This window comes from Syngnathus typhle, linkage group LG2 (genome assembly GCF_033458585.1).
Source record: "Syngnathus typhle isolate RoL2023-S1 ecotype Sweden linkage group LG2, RoL_Styp_1.0, whole genome shotgun sequence".
Lineage (NCBI taxonomy): Eukaryota > Metazoa > Chordata > Actinopteri > Syngnathiformes > Syngnathidae > Syngnathus > Syngnathus typhle.
Genome location: NC_083739.1, coordinates 14,647,311 through 14,662,026, shown reverse-complemented (window position 1 = coordinate 14,662,026; position 14,716 = coordinate 14,647,311). Strand labels below are relative to the sequence as shown.

The window sequence follows — 14,716 nt, the reverse complement described above, 5'->3', positions numbered from 1 at the left end:
TAATATTAATAGCTTCGTTGTGGCGTTTACTGCACTTCACATTTTTTCCCCTCCGTCGGTCAGGTTGCCCCTCACCCGCTCCATAACGATACAATAGAAGAAGAAAGACAACGAGGAAGAACTGGTGGAGGAGGCGGAGAAAAGAACAAATGGACCAATGAGACGGCTGATACAAAGTCGTTTAACCAATTAGCAGCCGAGACAGTTGCCTCTGCTTTGGGTTCTCCCCCGGCCATGCAATTTTGGCGGCTGAGTGTATCATGGCGGAATTTTCGAAAGGTAAAACGAGGAAAAGCAGTTTTTGAATTTCCATCTGTTTACATTCGTATTTGCTGCTTTTAAAAACTTATTTTATGCACACCCGAATTATGTCTCCACATTTACCTGCGACGCGGTGTAAGATAACCGCGCAAAGTCAGTGTGGTTATACGTTTCTCTTTGAGACATATTTGTCTAAATACTCAGTGCTGTTTAATTTGCGCGTTAGCTAACAATGACTGTTTTCGGTTTGTGTCGAGTTTTGGTTGTTAAAGTTGTGCAGGTAAACGAAATTAGCGTCATGGCATGTCTCGTTAGGTGTACTTCAGAGTGATACAACCGGACGCCATTTATTTGTGTTTACCTAAATTTTCAGAGTTCATTGATTTAGCAAGATACATAAAAGTTTTAGAGAAGTTTCGATTTTTTTGCTAAATTTAGTATTTGTATCGTAGCTCAGACGGTTGCTAAGAAATTGGAACTGTAGCCACAAATCGTCAAAACTTAGTCCGAGAACTTTACGGGGTGGCTATTCATAATTTTACGGATGTTAGTAGCATCGCAACAGTCGGTTTTTTTTTTTTGTTTAAATAATAATAAATTAAAAAAATCACACATTTACATTTATTACTTCCTTTTATGGGTATGTGCAGAAGTTGTGATCGTAATAATTTCATTGGTGACGTGGTACAGAGAATGGATAGCCGAATAAAAGTCGAATTTCAAATGTTATATTTTATATATATTTTTTACACATTTTGGGTTTAGGTTGAGCTGTGGCAATGCACAATTCCACACAATCCACCAATTATCCTCCCATGATTTATGTACACAAACTAAGTTATAAATAGAATAGAATGCCTTTGTTGGCATTGTACAACAGGTATTCGACGAAATTGGGTCGTAGGGGGAAAAGGGTGTACATCGTAAGTTGGATAGCATAAATAAATGGATAAAGAAGATAGTATAGAATGTAAACTTAGTCCACTGGTGCAGAATTCAACATTGAAGTATGTAGAGTGATGTAAAAAGGCAATCACCTGCCCGTTGACACTTGAATGATCTTTAATATAGTATTATTGAAAATGAATGAATAATACTAATATAAGATTTGAGTAGATAGATCTGGGGAAACATTAGTTACGACAGACCCTTTGACACAGCAAAAAAAAAAAAGACAGCTGTACAGTTCAAAGTCTGCTTTGTTGTCAACATCTTCACATGTCGAGACACACAAAGAGATCAAAATTACGTTTTCCCTATCCCACGGTGACAAGACATATTACACGATAGACATACAAGTAAACGACGCAATATAAAAACCAAAAAGGCACAAACAATAAATAATAAGAGTAACAATAAATAATAAATAAATAGATAACACAACGAATAAAAGCCAGTGTGCATACAGACAGTAAAAGTACAGGACGCTACGCAGAACGGGGAAGCGAGTTCAGGATCCTGACAGCCTGGAGTATGAAGCTGTTTGAGAGTCTGGTGGTGCGGGAGCGCAGGCTTCTGTACCTCTTCCCAGAGGGTAGAAGCTCGGACAAAGAGTGAGCGGGGTGGCTCACATCACTCACAATCGTGGTCGCCTTGCGGGTGAGATGGGAGGTGAAAATGTCCTTCAAGGAGGGGAGCGAAGCTCCATAGTTCCCCACTATGTGAGATTTTTCTATAAACTTGCACATAATGTATGACCAAGAAGCCCATTTTCTACTTTTTCAGAATGCAGTGTGCCCAGTAAGATGTCTTGGGATGCCCTTGAAGCCTTGTGTCGCCTAGAGGGGCTTCACTGTAAAGATTTAGGGATAACCAAAGCTAACGTCAATGAGTATGAGGTGGAGTTCCTCTGTGACTACAAAAAGACTAAAGTAAGGCCCCTTTTAAATTTCCTGCTGGCTTAATCCAGAGTTTCCAGACAATAGATGACTCTAGAATGTACTGAAAATGTTCATATGTTGTTATTACATGATGTTTAAGAGTGAACGAACAAACAAGCTCCTGCCTTTTTTTCTGATTGGCGGAAGTTAGAACGACTTGGGTTTTTGAGCTTTAAAATAATTTGGGATTTTTGTTCTAGATGGAAGAATTTTACCTGGTGAAATGGAGAGGCTTTCCAGAGTCAGTCAACAGCTGGGAGCCCAAGAGGCACCTCAAATGCTCCAAACTAATGAAGCAGTTCCACCAGGACTTGGATCAAGAACTGAGTCGCCAGAATATACGTTCCATCCCCAAAAGGCTGGATAGGGAAATTTCAACATTTATAGTTCGAAAAGCTGAACTCCGTCAGAAACTGCAGAGCTGGGAGACTCAGTTGAACCTAACCTGCAACCACCCCGGTCGCATCTTTGTCATGAACGATGTCGACTTTGAGGGTCCACCAAAGAACTTCACTTATATCAACAACTACAAAGCAGGCCCGGGCATCGTTTTTACTGAAATGGCTGTGGGCTGTGAGTGCAAGAATTGTCTCGACGAGCCGATGAACGGCTGCTGTCCTGGCGCGTCATTGCATCGGGTTGCTTACAATGACCACGGCCAGGTCCGTATAAGGCCAGGACAACCCATATACGAGTGTAATTCTCAGTGCCTCTGCAGCCCAGACTGCCCCAACAGGGTGGTGCAAAAAGGCATTCAGTTTGACCTGGCTATCTTTAAGACGGACAACGGTCGGGGATGGGGAGTCCGCACGCTGCAACATATAAAGAAGAACTCATTTGTAATGGAGTACGTGGGAGAGGTAAGGCTTTGTCTTCTGTATAATCCTTGTTGAAGTCAAAGGAGGCGCCTGACAAATCACAAACACATTTTGAGCAAGCGGTTTTGTAATGCAATTGTGTACCATTTTGCTGGACCAATTTTGGTAGCATGAAAATGTTCAGCACCAGGTTTGGAATGCGAAGAACTTTTGTGTCGTTTCTGTCAGATCATCACGTCAGATGAAGCAGAGAAACGAGGTCACATATATGACGGCGAAGGCTCCACATACCTTTTTGACCTGGACTATGTGGAGGATATATACACAGTGGACGCTGCTCACCAGGGCAACATCTCTCACTTTGTCAATCACAGTGTGGGTAACATAAGTGATGGCTTTCTCTTTTTGCTTCCAAGCGATGCACCGCATTTTGATAGCGATGGCGTGGACACACAATCATTTGTGTTACATTCACATCTTTTGTTGTTTTTCTAGTGTAACCCAAACATGCAAGTATTCAATGTGTTTGTTGACAACATTGATGAGAGGCTCCCGAGAATTGCTTTATTCTCAACTCGGGCCATCCGGGCAGGAGAGGAGCTCACCTTTGACTACAAAATGCAAAGTGAGTGGCGACTGTTTAATCATGTCGATCTTTTTATCTGTAAGTCAAGATTAAGTCTGTCACTTAAAATTAACATATTTGACATGGGTTTCAGTAGTTTTTGTATGCATGACGTAACAACAAAATAGGCGTTTTATTTACTCTCCATTTGCTCCCAGTTGATCCAGTCGACACAGAAAGCTCTAAAATGGATTGCAGTTTCACCTTGGCTGGTGTCTCCAATTCGCCAAAGAAGAGGATGCGAGTGGAGTGCCGGTGTGGAGCAGACTCGTGTAGAAAATACTTGTTCTGATGAAGAACTGGTATGACTGGAAAAACAATGCAGCTCGCTGTACAATATTTTGAACATTGCGCATATTTGTTTCTTTCTTGAAAGCTCTCCAAACATTGCTGGCATTCAAACATAAATTTGGACATAAGGTCTCTGTTTTATACCTCATCAGAAATTGTTTTAAAAACAAAAACATTTTTATTTGAAATGTATGTATTTCTAAAGTGGTTTTAAAGCACAAATTACAAATGAATGTCGTAAATGCATGCTATACAAAGTTTAATGTGAAGTGCCGCTGAATGAGAGCAAGTCCAACCATCCATCCATTTTCTGTACCGCTTAGTCCCCACGGGGGTCGCGGGCGTGCTGGAGCCTATCCCAGCCATCATCGGGCAGTAGGCAGGGGACAATTGTCAAAATTGAGCAATTTTTTTTATTTTTTTTGTACTTGTCCGGTTTATTGTAAATGAGATATGTTCACGCAGCTTTTTCTTTCACTGCCGCAACCAATGATGGTGTTGTTTCAGTATTCTGTCAAACCTATGAAAAATACCTGATTCAGGTTCACTTTTGTCACTGCAAGGTGGATTCATGCTGTGACTACGGTGAAATGAAATACACAAATGTTTTTTTATCAGCTTTTATATTGTTTTTAGTTAAATTGTTGCATTGTATATTTAATCATAGTGTTACAAAGTGTACATAAATTAACAAAGTTTTTACATTACGGTATGAGGGGAGGGTGCGGTAAAAGTGAGTTAACAGCAAACGTTTCGAAAAAGGAAGGAAGGAAAAAATGTGTTCCCCCTTCTTTAGGATGTAATCTTCCTTTTGCCCTAAATCAAATGAGTCATGTATTTCGGGGGGGGGGCAAGCCAGTGCAAAATATGTTTGCATTCACTTTTCATGTTGTAAAATACGGTTTGCCGGCTATCCTCATGACTTTGTAAGTGTTAAGTCCTGGCGAATCAAATCCTGGTGACACACCTTTTTTGTTGAAGACGTAAAAGTTGAAGAGCTGTCTGTCTTGAGTCTCCAAAGAGACGGAGGCACTGTTGACCTTCAACTTACAAGGGTATGGGCTCTTGAACACCACTCTGAACACCCTATCCTGAAGATACTGAAGGTGGATGGTTTGGTAATTGTCTGGGATTTTGCTTTCCACCTGTGGTCCAAACTGTTGCATGAGCAGGGCCCCACGTGACCCTACTTTAATCTCATAGAAAGTTATATTTCTGTAAGTAAAAAAGCCTACGTATGGAGCTGGGTCAGGCGGCGGTCTGGGTGTCAGTTCAGCATCCCTGTAAGCACCTTCCACTGCAGGAATGAGATGGCTGTATATCTGCCTCACTAAATCCTGGCCTGCGGGTCGTACCCCAGCCATCAGGACCACCATTCCTAATTTGAGACGTGGCACCAGTGACAGAGAGGCCGCAAAGCCATCCAAGTCACCATCCTTTCTCACGACATCGTAGCCCAGTTGCTGGTTGATCTCCCATGGTGTGCCAGTGTAGCTGGCAAAGTAGCCATTCTGGCATTGGAAAAGTGGGGCCAGCATAGTGTTAAGGGTGTCTTTTCGGAGGAGTTTTCTTCTGTATGATCCCAGGAGAGTCATCACAAGTTTTGCCATGTCGGCTGTCGTGGAGTACATCTGACCCGCAGGTCGATACCAGCCCAAGTTGTAGAGGGGAGCCGGCTGACCGTTGCTGTAGACACCCATTGCCATCTGTCTCTGAATCATAGGAGTCATGTTGAAGCCGGTGTTCTTCATGCTGAGCCGATCCAAAATATTGCGGGATACCCACTTTTCGTAACCCATTCCAGTCACTTTCTCAGCCAAGACGTTGGCCATTAGAGCAAAGGCGACATTGCTGTAGTGGCATCTATAGATAAAGACAGCAAAGGCACGTCAATAACATTATCTTAGCTTGCACCCATATTGATGTGCTCATTTACTGTCATTAAATTAGAACAAGGCAGGGAAAACCTTACTTTGTTCCTGGATCAGCAACAAGGACATCATCCTGCAACTCATGAAGGGCTGATTCTGTGTCCCCATCCCAGAGGAGATTAGTTGACCTTAATCTGCGGGGTAATCCTGTAAAACCCCATTGTATGGGCTCCATTTATATTTTGGCACCAGGTTGATTTTCTAATCTGTTTTGAAATACTACAGTTAACTATCTTCACTAAGTAAGTGAATGATGGTTTAGTCTTACCAGAAAGGTGGCTGGCCATTCTACGTAAGGTAATGGCAGCTCTGTTGAAGGTCCTGCGTGTGGTGGATGGCGCTTCCCTGTCGGTGCCCAGTGGGTTCTTGATGGTGAAGTTGTCTATGTATTTCTCCACTGAGTCATCTATTGAGTCCACAAGGCCATCTTCCCACAGCTTGTACAACATCAGGGAGGGAAATATCTTGGACAGGCTTGCAATTCTGCAAATGCAATCATTCAAATCGATGTGATACAGTAAACATATCGGTATTATTTACCGAAACCCTGCATCAGCAAAAACGAGATTTTTTTTAACAAGGCATGCTGAAACCTAAACATATCGTGTCCAGTACTGTACATATTACTGACACTTTTTCACAATTAGTCGGGATATGCAAAAAATTCGCTGCCACTCCCATATTCCTGCTGGTATGAATATTATAAGACTAGCGTTGATAGAAATAGCCTAAGCTAGCAAGGAACTGCTTTCATCCGCTACCATTCTATTTTTGTACTCTGACCAATGCAGCCGTATGAAAGCTGCCTGACCTTGGCCAGACTTTTTGCTGCCCCACAGAGTGCTTGGACTATCCAAACAGACAAATGGATAGATCCTCCCAATGTACGTGAGTTTACCTGTAGACTGTGTACTCATCGGGTGGAGAAGATGTTGGGTCACTCATGTTCTTTTTGCCAAGATTACCAATCCAAAGAACAGAGTCATTTAAAACCATAATGGCAGATATTGCTGGAAGCTTGATTCTGTCAACACTGCTCCTCAGGAGTAGGTCAACCTGGTGGGAGAATAATGATAATTATATCCAGAATGATAAAGAAAGAAATGTTACCTTTTCTAAAGCCACTCTGAGAGATGTGATAGGATGTTTGAGTGGCACAGGCTCGGGATACCGTGGGCACATCTCCTCTGCTGCCGATTCCTTTATAACCACTTCTGGGTAAAGAGAAATGCATCTTTGAGTCAGTCTTGTTTGCCTTGTGCAAAGGAACATTCTCATTTTTGCATGTGGTTAGTCCAGAATCAGATACCCCTCCATCCTCCCATATATTCCCCCAAAACATGCATGTTAGGAAGACTGGAGATTCCAAATTGTCCATAGATGTGAGTAGATCAGTATGTGCCCTGTGGTAACCAGTTCAAGGTTTAGCCTGCCTCCCAGAATGTCAGCTGTTAGAGACCCCATCTCTTTTGTGACCCCAAATTTGAACAATGAATAAGTACATTTATGGGTGGACAGATGTTTTATAAAATTCACTGTATTGATGTAGTATGAAGCCAAATCAGCTCAAAGTCTGCCTATATTATAAATTCATCATCTGCATCACAAAACCTCCCCCCCCCCCAGAAGTTTATAATCCTGTACCAGCCTTTTGTAAAGATCTAACACACTTTGAGACTCCTATGGAAAGTAAAGTGTGTTACAAATAAAATGTAGTGTTATTATTACCTATCCATCCATTATCTGTACCATTGTCTCCTCATTATTATTATTATTAATTTAGTAACTCGACGAAAGTGATCCAAAACTCTACTGTATAGCTATGTTACCTGTTTTCAACTTTGGTATCCTGTATTGCCATATGAAGCAGAAGGTCATAACCACAGAGAGTAGGAAGAAGACAACCATGCCCAACATGGTCCATTTTACCTTCATCTTGCTGATTCAAGCTTTATGTGGCAAAATATAGGACAATATGCGGGCAGAGATTCAATACTGTTGGGGAAAAAAACACTAACTCTTAATTACATTCAGTAGGATATTTGACCTCAATTAGAAAAGCTAAAGCTTACCATAGGTCGGAAAAGCAGGCTTCGTTTGTAATCATCTTAATATTGTTGCTTGATACTTTTTATAGAAGAAAAATCCATTATAACTCCTGTAGAGTAAGGGTGAGTCCTGCAGGAGTGTTGAATTGAATAATCAGGCTGTGCCTTAGTTGTACCTTTTTTACACAACCGGTTACCTCCATGGGAACTAATCTTGACTGTGATCCCTTAATGGTCATTAAAACCCTACAGTGACATCATAATCTGTAAGGAGGCTGCCACATAGTCGAATCCTCTTGTTTCTCTGAGGTGGTCTACTGGGTAGGAAGTGCAGTCAGTGGTCACTGGTCAGTTATGAAGTCAGGTAATATACTTAATAAGTATCTGACATAATGATAGAAATAAAAAACTATAGTGATCATCAGGAAAATCAGTCGATGCCTTTTGGGATCCATCCATCCATCCATAAGCTATACTGCTTGGCCCTACGGGGGTCGCGGGCATCCTGGAGCCTATCCCAGCGGTCATCGGGCAGTAGGCGGGGACACCCTGAACCGGTTGCCAACCAATCGCACATAGAGATGAACAACCATCCGCACTCACACCTAGGGGCAATTTGGAGTGCACAATTGGCCTACCAAGGATGTTTTGGGGATGTGGGAGGAAACCGGAGTGCCCGGAGAAAACTCACACGGGTAGGGGGGGGGGGGAAAATGCAAACTCCATACTGACTGTGAGGCGGACCAGTGCCAGCCTTTTGGAGTGAATAGTAAAATGAGTCATGCTCTTGTGCTAAAATACTGGAGAAGAACCAGATGGACCTTGTCAGCCAAGGTCAAATACTAATTATCACCATGTCATTCATGTTTGTGGCGTTTCTATTATTTACATAAAACAAATTATATTATTGGAAGCCACTGTAACCTTAATCATAGTTTTAACTAACACTATGCTGGAATGTAGGAAAAGGGCTTCGAAATACTGATGACATCGAACAGTTCTTAAATTCAAATGTGACAAAAAGTTATTGTGTGCAAGAGAAAGATGTGTGTACTTTTGTGGCGTTACTCCCTTCTGCCACAGTATATTATATACATTGTTAACGTATTCATTAAATGTATGTATAATTCATATTTTTTATTTGCGGCTCACTGCGTGAGAAAAGTCAGTCACACTCCATCATAGAAGAAGACAACGACGACGAAGGTTTGTTTTGATCACGTGACAGGAAGTCCAAGTTGGAAGTCCAATGGTTATAAAATCGTGCGACACAAACCTCAAATGTGATGTGTTTATTTGGTGTCGAATAACTGTGTTTTCTATGAAAACGTAATGCTTTTGTAATATAGTGTTCTACTTTTCCGCCCCAATGATTAGTTGATTTGAGGGTGGACACTATCTTCTTAAGCTACTTTTAGCTTGGTAGTTAGCTTTGGCGTGCAGAGTACAACCTTGCCCTTTCATCAGCCACCTTGGCTTTGGAGTTGTCTTATCTCTGTGCGTTTGGTTTGTCTCGGCTTTTTTTTTTTTTAACCTGTCCTCCTTTGTCGGTATCTGTTTGTCTTCATGCTGTGTTATTTGTCACTTTAGTGCTTCCTAGTGTGAGCGACAATTCTGTCAGCTCCTTGACACTGGCATTCATCAGTATGGACCAGCGAAGGAGCAATTGATGGAAAGTAACAACTTCACTCAGGGGTGAGTTAGTAATACTGTTTTGATTAACTTCATCATTACCTGTTACCAATCCAAGGTGTAAGCAGGACAGGCTACGATGCGGCGTGACAGTGAGCTAACTGAAGACTCGGAGCAAATAAGAACTAACTCAAAGAACGTGTCTCTTTGGCGGCATTTTCAACATGTTTCCTCGGGTTGTTCCTCGTGCAAGGACATACTAGGACGTTCCATTTGAAATTGATTTGATCGAACGCGCCAAATAGATTTATTAAGTGTTCATTTGTAAGATATATAACTATCCCTCCCGAAGAAGACCTGCTATAAAAAAATAGATGGATAGTAAGGAGGCTGTGATGAAGGAGTTTAACGTAATGTCCTCATGAAGCAGAAGGAAAGTGGTTCATGGCAATAAGACAACAAATCACTACAAGTATGTTCTTCTGGTGTGTCCTTTGTGTTGTTGGGTGGACAAAGAAACTCGAACATTATAGACATGTTGTCTTATGTTCTGCTACAGTAGTTTGAGCAGTCTATTGTCATAAATGTCTTTATCTTTCCGTTTGTCAGACATCTTCCCCCTTCCCCCTGAGAGCTGTCATTTTGCCTACATCGACGTTTTTGGGAAGAGCGGCATCCCTGAACCAACAGGATGTTGGAAGGCCTTGTCGCCTGGGTGCTAAACACATATTTGGGGAAATATGTCAGCAACTTAAACACAGATCAACTATCTATAGCCTTGCTCAAAGGTAATTGTGTAGGCCTGTCACAGTTTGTATTCAACCAAATGGCAAATGTGAACGATGCTTATTCCTGCTTCTTAGGTGCAGTTGAATTGGAGAACTTACCTCTGAGGAAAGATGCCCTCAAAGAGTTTGACCTGCCCTTTGAGGTTAAAACAGGTGAGGATTATAGTGTTTTCCTTTGGGTTCCTTATGAAGCCTCCATGATCACCTGATGTAATATACAATAGACATTTGTGTGTTAAGAAAAAGTGTAGTTTATATTTTCCTTATCCGTGATCTTTCCTGTTTTTTAGGCTTCATTGGAAAGATCACGCTTCAGATCCCTTTCTACCGGCCTCACAGTGACCCTTGGGTCATCTCCATGTCCCAGCTAAACCTCATTATTGGTCCTGCCCATTTGCGGGAGTATGACGATGAGAAGGAGAAAGAAGAGCAGAGGACACGCAAGAAATATCTCCTCAAGGCTCTTGAAGACAAATTCAAAGTATTAAAGATTTTGATGATTTTCATTTGATTTCTTTTTTTTCTCCAAACTTTTTTTTTTTATGTAGAGAATATTCTGAAATTCTGAAATGGATCTTAAATTTATATCTACTGTATATTTTTTCTGTTCTTCCTTTAGAGTGAGTGTGAACAAAAAGGAGAGTCTTACTGGTACTCTGTGACTGCATCAGTGGTGACAAGGATTGTGGAAAACATAGAGGTACAGTAAACCAATACAAAATCAAACTCTACCTGAGACTTGTAATACAACATAATAGTTTCAATTTACACATTAAAAAAAACCTCATGAGTTTTGGCATAGAGATCAGCGGCGAAAAATGTCAGTGTTGAGTGTTATCTGTAAAAAAAAGAAAACTTCTGGTACTAGCTGTTGGCACTTCAGCAGAAATTATACACAATGAGAGTTTAATTTTTTTTTCTTCATTGGACCAATCTGTTTCTTTTTTTATTATTTGTGTAGCTGAACATCCAAGATGTGCACTTGAGATTTGAGGATGACACGTGCAATCCAGAGAAGCCCTTCTCCTTTGGAGTATGTGTCAACAATATTTCTGCTCAGAATCCATCCAAAGATAAGGCAAGTAGTGTTTGACTTCAAAGCTCGCTATCAATCCGGCTGTTATACTGCAAATGGCTAAAAAAAAAAAAGATATGTAATATGTCATGATTTAGTCCTGTCTGTAAAAAAAAAAAAGTATAAGTAATGTATGTTCCCCTTTTCATAGGCATGGACTCCGTTTCGACAAAAGCAGCTGGAGATCGAAGATTTTAGAGTCTACTGGGATACAGAATGTGAAATGCTGGCAAATCTCCCGGTGAATCAGATCCAGGTCAGATTCCAACCAAAACACACATTTTGTGTGGATACTGCACTGCTTTTATTTGAATCCACAACAAACGTTTTGGTATTGCAAAGGGTTAGAAATTGTCAGACGTTGACTTAGGTTGGCATTGTGCCAGAGATTAACGTTTATTTACTAAGCAGCTTTACACTGTCTCGCATCTGTTTGGAGTGCTTAGATCAGTGTGTGCTCTTTACCTTACTCTTTCTTGAACCACGCAGGAAAGAAAATCGTTTTGAAGTTTTCACAATGATATAATACGTAGTCACATATGGAATACACTTACCCCCACCACCTCCCCCCACGTGACAATTTATGTTTTGGGAATGTGCAGGAAGCTATGACCCAATGTATGAAGACGTGGGAGCACCAGTATATCTTTGAACCAGTGTGTGCCTCCGTATTGCTCAGAAGAAATGCCTCCAAGGAGCCTCTGAGGTTCCGACACACTCCACGGATTCAAGGCCACGTTCAGCTGGAGACTATGTTTCTACACTTATCTCAGGTCGGCATCGTTACATTACACGGGTGTATGTGGTGTACTCTCTTTACGTGAACATCTACAAAAATCCCAATTTACAACACTAGTCTTTAAAAAAATATTCCCAGGCGGTCTCCCATCAATGCTGTAGTGCTATAAATATAAAATGCAATGTCAGCATAAACATGTGATGATCTGAATGTGTGTCCTCTCAGGTTCAATACCAACAAGTCATGGCATTCCTCAAAGAACTATACCGCCGGGAAAGGGAAATGCTTTACAGAAAATGGAGGCCCAACTGCTCTGTCTCTGGAAAGTAAGACTCGGAGACCGTTGGCACTAAAGCAGTAGATTCTGATTTGTTTACACATGTAACCTTTTCTCCAAGCTGCAGACAATGGTGGTTGTTTGCCATTGAGGCAAACCTAAGTGAGATCAGGGAACAGCGTCGTCGGGGAAGTTGGACCTTTGCCCTCCAGCGGGCACGAGATGCCCAGACTTACACCAGCCTGTACTTCAGAAAACTCAAAGGAGTCCCACTAAGCCCCCAAGAAGAGGTAGTACACCTTAACCGACAGTCCTCTAAAATGTCTGATTAGTGTCAATATTTAGCACTCTACTGTATAAGATTGTCGCACTATCAAAAGATGTGACTCAGCTGTGCTTTGTATTTTCTGTATGAACCTGTCGTCATCAATTAGAGTGAGATTGAGCGAGTAGAAGAAGAGCAGACCTTGGAAGAGCTCCAGAGTCTCCGAGAAATCGTCCACGACTGGTTTCGAAAACAGGAAGAGATTGTTGAGGTAAGACTAAGATAAAACCACTGACACAAGAATTCACAAATATAACAATATAAGTGACATTTTTCTTCAAAAGAATTTTTCTCCCCACTGATTTTCTATTTTTCCTGACCACAGAATGTACGAGAGACGACTAGTGAACCCCTGCCCTGTCCGCCCACTCCATCCATCCCCAAGAGTGGGAGCTCTGGTATGATCCAATACCTGCAGTCGTGGTTTCCGGGCTGGGGTGGCTGGTATGGAGATTCTCTGGACCCTGAGAGAGGCCCTGAGGTGCTTCTCCCAAGCCCATCCTCCTGGGATATTCTGGGTGAGATGCAAGCTTTTTAATACCTGCCATTGTGGCCATGTCCACTGATAAAGGGAATAACGATCGTCGTCATCCATCACTCGTAGAACTGATTGCAAAATGAACATGACTGCTGATTCCGATCTTCTATATTCTCCAGCAGAAACAGATGACTTGTTTGATCCACTTGAGGACTCCCACACTTTGAACACGTTTACCAGGAGAGATTACCTGTTTGCTCGGCTGGAGTTTTTACTGGAAAAAGGTGGAATTACACTCTTCCATCAGGACACTAAAGACAAAATACCACATGAAAGTGGAGTCATCCAGCTGGAGGTTTCAGGTAAGAGAAAAATGTGAACGAAAAATGGCAACCCCAATTATTCTGTGCCAGGTTTGTGCTGATTTAGAGCAACCACAGCAATTAAAGAATCACCTCTGTGCTGTCATGACTGTTTCGCAGAGGTGAAGGTGGTTGCGGAGTCTTTGCCTCGCTCAGAGTCTTCTCTACTGTCTGTAAAGCTGGGTGGTTTATTCCTCAGAGACTTGACCACGCATGACACCGTCTTCCCTGTACTGGTATCTCCAAAAACGGTAAAAAACAAAACAAAAAAAAAAACTAATGGAGGAAACGTGGCAGAACACAATTTGGGTGGGTTTCAAAATGTACTTTATACATTTGTGCATGACATGATTTTGTGTCTTGCAGGACAAGGTTGTCATTTCTGTTAACCAGACATCTGGGCAGCCCAGCAGCAATTCGGGTAAAGCCTAGGTTATGTCTAATTTTGTATAAATGTTTGAATGAAAGCGTAAACTAAATGTTTAATTTACTCTATACTGTTGTTCAATGTTGTTTTCGGGGGTTTTCTTTCCAGGGAGTTCAAATGCAGAGAGCTTTTCCTCTCCAGTGTTTGAAATGCTTTATGAGCGTAACCCTGTCAGGTCTAAGTTTGAGAGAAGATTGGAAGTGAACACGAGCCCACTAAACATAATCTACAACCCACAAGCAATCAAAAAAGTGACTGAATTCTTCTATAAAGGTCGAGTTCATTCCTCTGGTAAGTCAGTGATACCTACATTTCAATATGCATACTTTTTTCTTTTTTTTTAATGATGGTGATTTGAATGATGTAACAATCGATTTTTTTGTCACCCTAGGTTTTGGCTATCAGTCAGAGTTAGAGCTGAAAGTGGCAGAGGCTGCCAGGAGGCAATATGACAAGTTAAAAAGACAGACCAAGGCAGAAATCCGACAAACTATTGATCAGCTTCTTGTTGGAGAATTTATTGTAAGTCTGACACACTGTTGTCACTGTTGTGACTCAAAAGCCAAACCGATTATTTCAAAGTTGTTGTTGTTGTCTAGGAAAACAGTAAACGTTGGACTATGAAACTGGACATCTGCGCACCGCAGGTCATTTTCCCAGATGATTTCCAATCAGGAGATCCAATGTTAGTTATTGTTGATTTAGGCAGGATTTTGCTTACCAACTCTCAAGGTAAGTCCACCAATTATTTTACGCTAT

General features: G+C 41.5%; 3 protein-coding genes across 7 annotated transcripts in view; 2 read left to right on the top strand and 1 right to left on the bottom strand.

Annotated features, from left to right (window-relative positions):
* Positions 1-189: 189 nt before the first annotated feature.
* Positions 190-4,492, top strand: suv39h1a (SUV39H1 histone lysine methyltransferase a). Of its 2 annotated transcripts, XM_061300079.1 has the most exons (6): positions 190-279; positions 1,987-2,132; positions 2,342-3,001; positions 3,188-3,334; positions 3,455-3,584; positions 3,743-4,492. In XM_061300079.1, exons 1-6 carry the CDS (start codon positions 261-263, stop codon positions 3,874-3,876), a joined length of 1,236 nt encoding a protein of 411 aa, XP_061156063.1. In that variant the 5' UTR covers positions 190-260; the 3' UTR covers positions 3,877-4,492. The 2 variants fall into 2 exon arrangements, with proteins under 2 accessions (XP_061156063.1, XP_061156073.1); XM_061300089.1 differs by lacking the exon at positions 1,987-2,132 and having other exon boundaries at positions 227-279.
* A 2-nt stretch (positions 4,493-4,494) lies between these two features.
* lactbl1a (lactamase, beta-like 1a) lies at positions 4,495-9,064 on the bottom strand. Its single transcript, XM_061300068.1, has 7 exons — positions 7,879-9,064; positions 7,636-7,801; positions 6,917-7,020; positions 6,705-6,862; positions 6,075-6,289; positions 5,848-5,953; positions 4,495-5,738 (listed from the first exon to the last, which is right to left on the bottom strand). The coding sequence occupies exons 2-7, from the start codon at positions 7,739-7,741 to the stop codon at positions 4,760-4,762; spliced, it is 1,668 nt and encodes a 555-aa protein (XP_061156052.1). The 5' UTR covers positions 7,742-7,801; positions 7,879-9,064; the 3' UTR covers positions 4,495-4,759.
* Positions 9,058-14,716, top strand: part of vps13d (vacuolar protein sorting 13 homolog D) — a 26,166-nt gene continuing 20,507 nt past the window's right edge. For 3 of the 4 annotated variants that reach the window (XM_061300057.1, XM_061300042.1, XM_061300035.1), the window contains exons 1-19: positions 9,058-9,351; positions 9,445-9,549; positions 10,096-10,274; positions 10,350-10,427; positions 10,565-10,755; positions 10,894-10,974; positions 11,236-11,352; positions 11,501-11,605; positions 11,952-12,122; positions 12,314-12,414; positions 12,487-12,655; positions 12,800-12,901; positions 13,016-13,208; positions 13,348-13,530; positions 13,651-13,781; positions 13,897-13,951; positions 14,066-14,248; positions 14,349-14,479; positions 14,557-14,689. In XM_061300057.1, the coding sequence (XP_061156041.1) occupies positions 10,178-10,274; positions 10,350-10,427; positions 10,565-10,755; positions 10,894-10,974; positions 11,236-11,352; positions 11,501-11,605; positions 11,952-12,122; positions 12,314-12,414; positions 12,487-12,655; positions 12,800-12,901; positions 13,016-13,208; positions 13,348-13,530; positions 13,651-13,781; positions 13,897-13,951; positions 14,066-14,248; positions 14,349-14,479; positions 14,557-14,689 (2,221 nt within the window). In that variant the 5' untranslated portion in view covers positions 9,058-9,351; positions 9,445-9,549; positions 10,096-10,177. The remainder of the gene's footprint in view (positions 9,352-9,444; positions 9,550-10,095; positions 10,275-10,349; positions 10,428-10,564; positions 10,756-10,893; positions 10,975-11,235; positions 11,353-11,500; positions 11,606-11,951; positions 12,123-12,313; positions 12,415-12,486; positions 12,656-12,799; positions 12,902-13,015; positions 13,209-13,347; positions 13,531-13,650; positions 13,782-13,896; positions 13,952-14,065; positions 14,249-14,348; positions 14,480-14,556; positions 14,690-14,716) is intronic. The other variant, XM_061300050.1, reaches the window with a different exon arrangement.